Consider the following 9,358-nt stretch of genomic DNA (forward strand, 5'->3'; position numbering starts at 1 on the left):
AGCATTCTCCAATGCATTCTGCAGGGCATTTTGGCAGCCACACAACTGATCAGTGGCACATCAATGTCCCACTGATTGTCTCTGCAATATCCTTCAACCCCATCAGACGCAAGCTTGAATCCAAAAATCCAGGCTCTGCTGTGAATTGCAAGGCTTTTATTGTTGGATTCCTGTTTTTAGACACCTGGGGGGAAGGAGTAGCGATTGCTGCATCTATGCAGAGAAGCTGGTAAGAGGCTTCCTTGTGGTCAAAGACGTACCCATCAACACAAGGGGTTGGCTTTTACTTTTTCCTGCAAAGAGAAAGTGAAGTGAGGCCACAGAGGGCCCTCATGGCCCACTGACCAGGCATAGGGACACCTCCTGGGAGGACCTGCAGCCAGTTTGTAATTGCTCATGGGTCTGACCAGGACCAGGAAGCCTTGTCCCCAGCCGGTTGAGACAAGCTTTGTAAAGAGCCTCAGTCAGAGGGGAGGAGCCACCTTGTGGGACACCATAGGTACAAGTGGGACAGAATGGGGAGGAGCTGACAGGGCTCCAGGTGAGCCTGTGGACAGCTGGGACCCCACAAGGGAACTGACTCCTGTCACATGATCATGGTGACCCTCAGATATCTGCAGCTGAGGCAATGACTTATCCAACCAGTTAAAGGGACAAGGGCAAGGGGGTTCATTTTACTTCTCCCCTTAGATGTCCCAGGCCTGGCATCCACACAGTGGCCTTGGAGGTGAAGAGAACAAGGACACACATGAGTGTTTTGTCACTTGAAAAGTTAGGATAAAAGCCCGAGGCTGGAGAAGGGTGCCAGGCCCTGTGCCTGTGTGACTAGACTTGGGAGTCTGGGCCAGAAAGGCTGATGGAGGGTCCACTCCGGCTGGGATCTACTCTAGCTTGGCTGAGCTCAGGCAGCCTGAGAGTCCCTTCCTGCCCCATCCTCCTGACATCCTCAATCAGGTGTGTCCCATTTCTGGGTTCACAGAGAAGCTTCAGTGTTGGGGAGAAGCACAAGCCCCGCCCCTCGCCAGACACACAGGGACTCACGATGACAGCAGCTGCGTTTTGCTTGTCTTCGTCTGTCAAGGTGCTATCGACACATTGCTTGATGCTTTCAGTACTTTCCAATACTTCAGGGTCATCTTCGTATTCTGCCACATAGTCAACATACTCTTCCGGGGTCCCGAACAGAAATAGGCCAACATCCTTTTCTATAACTGGGCAAATGCCACAGTCTGGAACAGAAAGACAAGGCGACCCTCCCTTGAAAGACATGCATCAGAACTCTCTTCCCCTCAGGAGAGAGGGTGAGAGAGCCCAGAGGGCCTGTATCCCTGACCCCCACACAGTAATACCCACCTCCCCCTGAAGTGAGGAGCAGGGCAGCCCCGAGCAGCACCAGAGCACCAGCGAGCTTCATGGTAATGGTGTCAGGTGCTCCTGCCTAGCTTGGTCCCCTTTTATAACTGCTCTGGGAAGCTCAGTGGTCAGGGAGGGGCCCTGTGTGAGCCTCTCCAGTCTCCTCCCAGGACATGTCCTGGAACATCCTGAGGCTGTGTGTTTGTGTCAGGGGGAGGTGTGTATTTTGGCAAGAGGATAAGATCTTGGCCAACAACCTGGCGCAGGTTGGTCCCCTTCTTAGTGAGTTTCTTAAGGTCAACATGTCATGTGATGGCCAAAGGAAAAGATGACTAGAGCAAGGGTCAAGTGACCCTTAATCAGACCTCCAGAGTGAGGCTTTGTCACCCTGTCTCACTGGGGACCTCAATGTTTAGTTACAAGCCTTACTCATAGTCAGTGCCTAAACAAGCCAGACCTCAGATCACTGACCATTGTGCTGCCCTGTCTGTATCCCTACACCTGTCTTTCATTTGCTTTGTGGCTTCTCTTGAACCAATCTCTTCAACCCAACCTTCTACTGTTGTAGGCATCCTTCAGCCTGACCCTTTTCTGCTAGGCAAGCGCTCTTCCACTGAGCTAAATCCCCAATCCCGTGACCCTTTTCTGTTGTTTGTTGTTTTTTATTTGTTTGTCTGGTTTTAGTTTTGACGTAGGGCCTCTCTATACAGCCCTGCCTGTCCTGGAACTCTTTAGACCAGGTTATCCTTGACTCAAAGAGGTCTTTGTGCCTCTCTCCCATGTGAGTGCTGGAATTCAAGGCATGTACTGCCACATCTGCCTAAATTTGACCTCCTAAACCGCTGATTGGGTTTTTTTTTTTTTTTCGTTTTGTTTTTGAGATAGGCTCTTGCCCAGGTTAGTCTTGAGTTCATAACTCTGCCGAGAAAGGAGTGTGTGTGTGTGTGTGTGTGTGTGTGTGTGTGTGTGTCTGTGTGTGTCTGTGTGTGTCTGTGTGTGTCTGTGTGGTGGATCCAGGTCTCCTAAGGACTGTTAACATCTGTTAGCATTGACCAGGTATAGCGACTTTCACCTTCGATCCCAACTCTTAGAAGGGAGAGCCATGTTAATTTCTGTGAGTTAGAGGTCAGCCTACACAGAGAGTTGCAGGCCATCCAGAATTACAGGAGAGCCTGTTAGTAATCCTCATTAATGTGTTCATTAAGTTCACATTGCATGTACCTCCTGTTCATTGTCTCATGACTAAGCAAGGATGTTTCACTTCAGAGGGGCCTGGTCCCTTAGGTGGCCACTGCCAGAGAATGCATTGTTGATTTACCTAATTTCACTACTTGTGAAAGAGTCGGTGTGATGGCCATTTTGAACATTCCACAGCTACCCTGGAAAAACTATAGTCCAATCTCAGCTGGTTACCCCAGTTCCTGAATGTTTAGTGTCAGTCCATCTGTGCCAGTGTGTCTAGTCGAGTTTTGTTACCACAGAATTTTAGATGACTCTTCAACCATCACTACCTGGGACAGAGGGGGAGCATCCCCCACTGCTGGGGTGCAGCAGAGGGATTGTTAGAAAGGGTGCTGAAAGGCAAGACCGTGGTAGTCTCCATGCCACTCCCACCTATGGAAACAGACTGTTTAGGCCCTTTCCCTCAGCCAGAAGTCACACTCAAGCTGTCTACCAAGGTCTTGCCATTTAAGTCTCATGAAAGACTTCTCTTGAGAGCTCTTTTGTCCTCCTTTCAGAAGTTTGGGCCAAACAGTCAGTCAGTGATGGAGGAGAATGAAGACAGCAGAGTAAAGCCTGAGGGGTTCTGATGGCTGAGGTGTCAGCAGGTTGAGCTGTGAAACAGGCCTAGAGCTTCTTTGCAGTGTGGTAGCTGAAGCATTTGACAGGGTCAGGGCAGGAGACAGTAGGGGCATGGAATGAAGAGAGGGCAGATGCAGACTCTGAGGAAGCATAGAAGGGATCCGGAGGACAGAAAGTTTAGGCCCTGTTTGCCAGAGGAGATCCAGGGAGCTGTGGAGACTTTGGAGACTCCACCAGGGCCTAGAGCCACCTCACTGCAGAGTGGCAGCGAGGCTCAGCTTCCCGTCCATGTTGTGGAGAAGGCTGAGGTAGGCATCTGGGTCCCATGCTAATGTGAGGACTGCTCTCCAGAGGGTACCTCTGCTGCCTCTAACACCTGCCCACTGTTGGGCTTGGTCTCCTGCTGCTGTGTATTCAATGCTAAGTACTGGACCCCAGACCTGGAAGTCCCTCCCCCAAGTCCAGATTCTGTGGTAAACTGGTAAGCCAATTCTCACATACATCAAATGCTGCTTTGTAAACTTTGCTCATCTTATTCTCTGACTGATTAAATAAATGAGGGAGAAGGGAGGTAGGGTGGGCTTGGATCACTGGACAGGGGTCATAGGTAGGAACCAGTAGGAGAGAGAAGAGGGAAGAGGAGGAGAAAGTAGATGGAGAGAGAATGAGGCCGACATGATGCCTGATGGCTCATGAGCTCGTGGCCCAGAAAGTGGACCAGGAGGACAGGATGATGGAGCAGAAATAGTCCTTGTTGTGACCTAAACAGCAAGTAACTTGGGGCCTATAGATTGGCTGTAAGTTGGAATAGCTGAAAACCTGCCCAATCTAGGCTTACAGCTCTTCGAATAAAATTCCAGCCTTTGTGCTTTTTATAGAGGCTAGCTAAGATATATACTTCCTTTACAGCCAGCCTGTGCTAGCTGCTGCCACACAGGAAGTGCAAATAAGGAAGCCAAAGCCAGCCCCGGAGAGCATGTCCTACCCCAGCACATTTTCTATCTTTGCGATTAAGGGGATCCGAGACAGATAACAGGAGCATACTTGCCTCAGCCCCCCATAAGTGGGGGTCACGGGTGGGAAGCACCATCTTCACCTCATTTCTTTGGATTCTGGCAGTCACCTGACTGCTCTGCGTGCACCTGAATTTGGAATTTACCATTTACCTAGTGCATTTGTCATTTGCACTGTACCTGTAGGAGGTAGGACACAATTTCTCCATTAAGTATGACCCAGATGAGAACCAGGGCTTTCATGTGCTCTGCCCTCATGGCCTGAAATGCTTTTCCTTCACCCGCCTGGGAGATTTGTCACCTAAATCCCCACACTACATCGAAAAAACCAACATATCAGAGGGAGAGGCAGCTATGGTCTTTGTAGCATCCCCTGTGGCCCTTCTGCTGTGCACCCCGTGTTCAGACAGCACAAGGCCATGGCTATCTGAGGCTGCACTATCTTGGACTTTCACAGTTCCAGACCATGAAGCAAATTAGCTTCTTTCCACACACATTACCTAGTCTTGGTCCTTTTGTCGTAGCAACACAACACAGATTACAGCCTTGTAGTGCGCATGGATCCATTGTGTATAAGAACACACCCGGCCTCCACCATAGCCAAGGCTCTAAACCCCACTTCCTCTTCCCTAGCTCCCCTTGCATTGGCTGCCTTTTGGTGTTTTTTAGATGTCTGAAGGCTCAGGAGAGCAAGACCTTCATCTTTCCCAGGGTCAATACATAGGAGGTCTTCACAAATGCTGGTTGGACTGACTGAAGGGCTATCTCACTCCTCTCAAGTCTATAAACAATCTTCCCAAGTAACTCAGGCTTGGCTTAAACCCCTCCACCGGCCTCTGTTATGTAACTGTGTAAGGTTATGTAATTTGACTGGAATTTAATCTTAAGAGTAAAGATTGCAAGTGTTTTGATAAGTCAGAATTAAGTAGTTTGTTGTGCAAGTCACTTGATTGTCACTTTCTCTACATCAGCTAGTGACACAGTGAAGTTTACTGAAGACTCAGAGAATTCTAAGCCTTTGACTCTTACTGGTTAGCTGAGCCAAACAGGATTTGCATCTGGTAACTGGGCTATTAGGTGCCAAATGCTAAGATCTACTTCTGAGCTCTCTGTTGAGCCCACTGGTCTCTGTTTTTATGAGCTTGCAGGCCCTGAGGGCAGAGACCTGTAGAATGTGCCCACTGGGGGCTTTTCTCTTCTATATAGGGTTGGAAATGGAGACAGGGACACAGTGTGGCTAAGTAAGTGTCTACTTCCAGGCGACCCTACACTACTCTGCTTTTGGTCATGGTGTCTTCTCACAGCAACAGTCATCTTAACCAAGACACAGGGCATACATGTGTGTATGCACAAGGTGGCCATGGAAAGACAGTGAGGTGCCTTCAGCTGCTCTCCACCATATAGATATGTGTGTAAGCACTGTTATATACGTATATGTATATGTATATATACATATATAAATATATATGAGCATATATCTGAATTTTTTTGTCATGTTATTTAGTTTTATTTTGTGTGTATGGGGATTTTGCCTGCATGAGTGTCCCATGCAGTCACATTTGCTTTCCCTGTGGAGGTCACAGGAGAGCACTGGATCCTCTGGAAATGGAGTTACAGAAGGTTGTTAGTGCTCTGTGGGTGCTGGGAAGCGATTCTCGGTCCTCTTTACAGCTGAGACCACCTTATGTTTTTTGAGACAGGGCTTCTTCCTGAGCCTGAAAGTTGCTAATTTGGATAGACTTGCTGTCCGGGGAGCCCTAGGTAGTCCATGGTGCTACATGAAATTCAGTCTACCCACATCACTTGGCCTAGCCTAAAACCTCCCACACAGGGCTTTGTTTCCATGGCAACTCTCAATCCAGTCGGGGTGGTCGTCAAGATGAACCATCACACACTGCAAGCAGGGTGAGCTTGAATTTAACAGCTTCCTGTCTCGAGAAAGGTGTAGTACAACACCCAGCTGACAATCATTCGTGCTGAACATGTCTTCCCTAAGGTAAGTAGGTTGATCTGAACTCGAGACTGTGTACACACACAGCACCGCCTGTGGCCTGTGGAGCACTGTGGTTTACAGACAGGCAGTCTACAGTAGCCTGAGGATTGTAGACAACTGAGAGCTCATGTACAGGGGTGAATCCCTTTCTCTCACGCTCACAGCTCTGACCATATGGACTCTCCTGTTCAAACCTCTTTGAGGCATGATTACTGACAGAGCTGAGAGGGGATAAGATGAGCAGGACCACAGGAATGAGCTACCATGGAGTGAAGCAGTATTAGTGGTAAGAATTCATCACTAACCTCCAAGGATACCCACATGGCCAAACAGCTGGGGCTACCCTGGCTGAGAGTCACTGAGAGCCTCTATGTCCCCAGGTTCTAATCCAAAGGCCTCAGCAGCTTAGATGATTGGAGCAAGGAGAGGTGAAGAGTGGGACCAGGAAGAAGAGGTGACAAGTAGAACAGGACCACAGGGCATTGGCTCAGCACTCGGGCTGCTTAGAAAGGTCAGCTCTAACCCCTCTTTGCCAAAGGTACAAACAACTTCTCTCCAGAAACTGATGACATCAGGCTGTCTCAGGCTGTTTGTTCTTCAGAGTGGGAGGGGCTCCATATTCCCTCCCCCATGCCAGTGGGAAGGGGATCCACAGGTGCCAGGTTCTTGTCCAAGGCTATTTGGAGCTCCTGGGAGGGAGGGTAGAGGTGGGCGTGGCAGGGTTAAGGGAGATAATAGTTTATAAGGAAGAAGATCTACTCGGAGAAGAGCATTTAGCACTCTCCACCATGAAGGGGACACTTCTTCTGCTGACCTTGCTGGTGATTGGAGAGCTGGGCTTCCAGACAAGTGAGAGCTCACCCCATCCCATGTAGATCTCTAAGTGGGGCCCTGAGACAGATCTAGAGTCCTCAGGAGGCCACTGACAAGGAGCTACAGGAGACCTTTGATTCTTTCTGCTCTGGGTTACAACAGTTGGGGTGGGAAGGACGGGGAGATGGAGGTGTGCTGGTGATACTGATGAGGAAGGGCCCTTAGATGCACAGTTGCCATGGCAAGTGTAGGGCTTCTGTGAAGCAGGCCTGTCCACTCATGTTATTTTCTTTCTGCTAGAAGTATGTGTCTCGTGGAAACCATGTTGTATTTGGGAGGCTGCAGCCTTTGGGAGGGCAGGACAATGGGAAAGGTCAGTTAAGGCCTGTGTAAATGCAGCAAAGAAACTTGAGTCTCAGCTTCTGCCAGCCCGAGCTTGCTCTTTCTGGCTCTCCCCCTGTTATCCATGATGTAGCCATTCGTTTTTACATATATGAGGACACTGTTGCTGTCTTCAGATACACCAGAAGAAGGCATTGTATCCCATTACAGATGGTTTAAGGTACAATGTAGTTTCTGGGACTTGAAGTCAGGACCTCTGACTCTTAACCACTGAGTCATCTCTGCAGTTCCCAGCCTGTGGTGTTTTATGATGTTTTTCTGTCTGTGTTTGCAGCGGAAGCATGCTTTCCTTTCTTTGGTCTCTATTTGGGCACTGTCTCTGGATCCAAGCTGTGGTTGCAGCATGAACTTTCCTACTTCAATCCTACTCCCGGGGAGACTGACGCCTATGAAAAAATCCAGAACTGCTTCAATGAGGCAGGATCACTTGGCAAATTTCGGGATATCAAAGTCATGGTAATGTCCTTCCTACAGCTACTCTCCCATGCAGCAAATAGGGGAAGGTTGTGTACGAATGATCAGTGCAACCATTAGTATATGTCAGGTGACCTGCAACCAAGAACTAAAACTCTTGCCCACCCTAGCACAGGTTAAAGCAGCATGCCATGTATACATCCAGCCTGCTCCATGCACTTTCCAGGATTCACTCCCACAGGATGGGTAAATGTTATGTTCTCATCCACAGTAGGACTCCTTGATCTGTCCTCTGCATGGGTATGGTACCCCCAGCTCTACTCTAAAATGCTTGGAACTTCTGTCTACTGTCCAGTGTCTGCTTTGGAACTCCTCCCTGCCTCAGACAGAGCCACCTTCTACTGGCATCATCTGAGCTACAGTCAAACCCCCCATGTCTGAAATGCCGCCCCCACACCCAGAGAGAGTCTGCAGCTCTTCACTACAGCTGTCTCCTTATGCCTCCTGTTTCAAGCATAACTGGATGGCAGAGATATATATTTGGAACAATGCCTCTCTCACCTTGTTTCTCAAAGTAATTTTATTTGAGTGTCAGGTCCTGAAAAACCAGTGCTATCCAAAAGGGAGTTTCTTCTAATAAGCCCAAATTGGGGATGTATTTTTAACTTTGTTATATAGCCAAAGTGATTGGATAGATGTCCTCAGGTATGGGAGACATCACCAAAACTCATACTCAGCTGTCTCGTCTCTCTCTAGACCTAGTCCCCATCATGCCTTACAGAACCTTCGCCCCTTCTCCCCTGCCTGGCTATGACAGCTTTCAGGCTTCCTCCTGAAGGCTGTGTGTGGGGTCCAACTCCCCTGAGGCAGAGTCTGTTGCTGGAGACTTGAATCACTGCAGGGATTTTTTTTTTTCCTGTGGATGAGGAGCGGTCTCATCATGGGTGGCTGGGGAGCCCTGCTGAGGTCCTGCATCTTGCCTATAGCCACCTCTGTCCCTGGCTGTCTTTTTGTTTTCCAGGCAACCTTGCTCTTCAGCTCAAAATGCAAGACATACTATAGCAAGGAAGTGCTAACGAAAATTAAGGCTCAATTTACCCAAGCGTTGAAAGCATTAGGATATGATGGACTTTTGGACAACTCATCTTCATAACATGTCCGATCCGAGCGCCATCTTGCTGTCCCATCCTCTTTCTTTCCTGAAGTTGGATTCCTGACACCTGTGCCCTCATCCTTCAGTCTCTTAGGCTGATTCTATTAAATGCCTGCAGCTCTGTTCTGTGCCTGGTGTCTGTGTGCTGAAGGGGATTCATATGAGGGCTTCAGAGGATCCAGGAGGCAGTGAGAGGAATGACCTGTGTGGTCACTCAGAGCAGGGTTACTTGTCCCTGCCTAGCCAGGTGATCATGGGAGACCCATTGCAGCCTTCTTCTTCTTTTTTTTTTTTTTTTTTTTTTTTTTTTTTTTTTTGTCATTGTGTAGACGATGCTGAACTGGAACTCACAGAGATCCATGTGTCTCTGCCTCCCAAGTTCTGGGATTATAGGTGTGAACCCCCATGTTCAGT

General features: G+C 48.8%; 2 protein-coding genes across 2 annotated transcripts; one reads left to right on the forward strand and one right to left on the reverse strand.

The window, feature by feature from the left end:
• Positions 1–263: 263 nt before the first annotated feature.
• Scgb1b24 (secretoglobin, family 1B, member 24) lies at positions 264–1,414 on the reverse strand. Its single transcript, NM_001170400.1, has 3 exons — positions 1,354–1,414; positions 1,042–1,229; positions 264–293 (listed from the first exon to the last, which is right to left on the reverse strand). Exons 1-3 carry the CDS (start codon positions 1,412–1,414, stop codon positions 264–266), a joined length of 279 nt encoding a protein of 92 aa, NP_001163871.1.
• Positions 1,415–6,935: 5,521 nt separating this feature from the next.
• Scgb2b2 (secretoglobin, family 2B, member 2) lies at positions 6,936–9,069 on the forward strand. Its single transcript, XM_008759299.3, has 3 exons — positions 6,936–7,011; positions 7,652–7,833; positions 8,813–9,069. Exons 1-3 carry the CDS (start codon positions 6,951–6,953, stop codon positions 8,942–8,944), a joined length of 375 nt encoding a protein of 124 aa, XP_008757521.2. The 5' UTR covers positions 6,936–6,950; the 3' UTR covers positions 8,945–9,069.
• The last annotated feature ends 289 nt before the right edge of the window (positions 9,070–9,358 follow it).

This window comes from Rattus norvegicus, chromosome 1 (genome assembly GCF_036323735.1).
Source record: "Rattus norvegicus strain BN/NHsdMcwi chromosome 1, GRCr8, whole genome shotgun sequence".
NCBI classification, from domain to species: domain Eukaryota; kingdom Metazoa; phylum Chordata; class Mammalia; order Rodentia; family Muridae; genus Rattus; species Rattus norvegicus.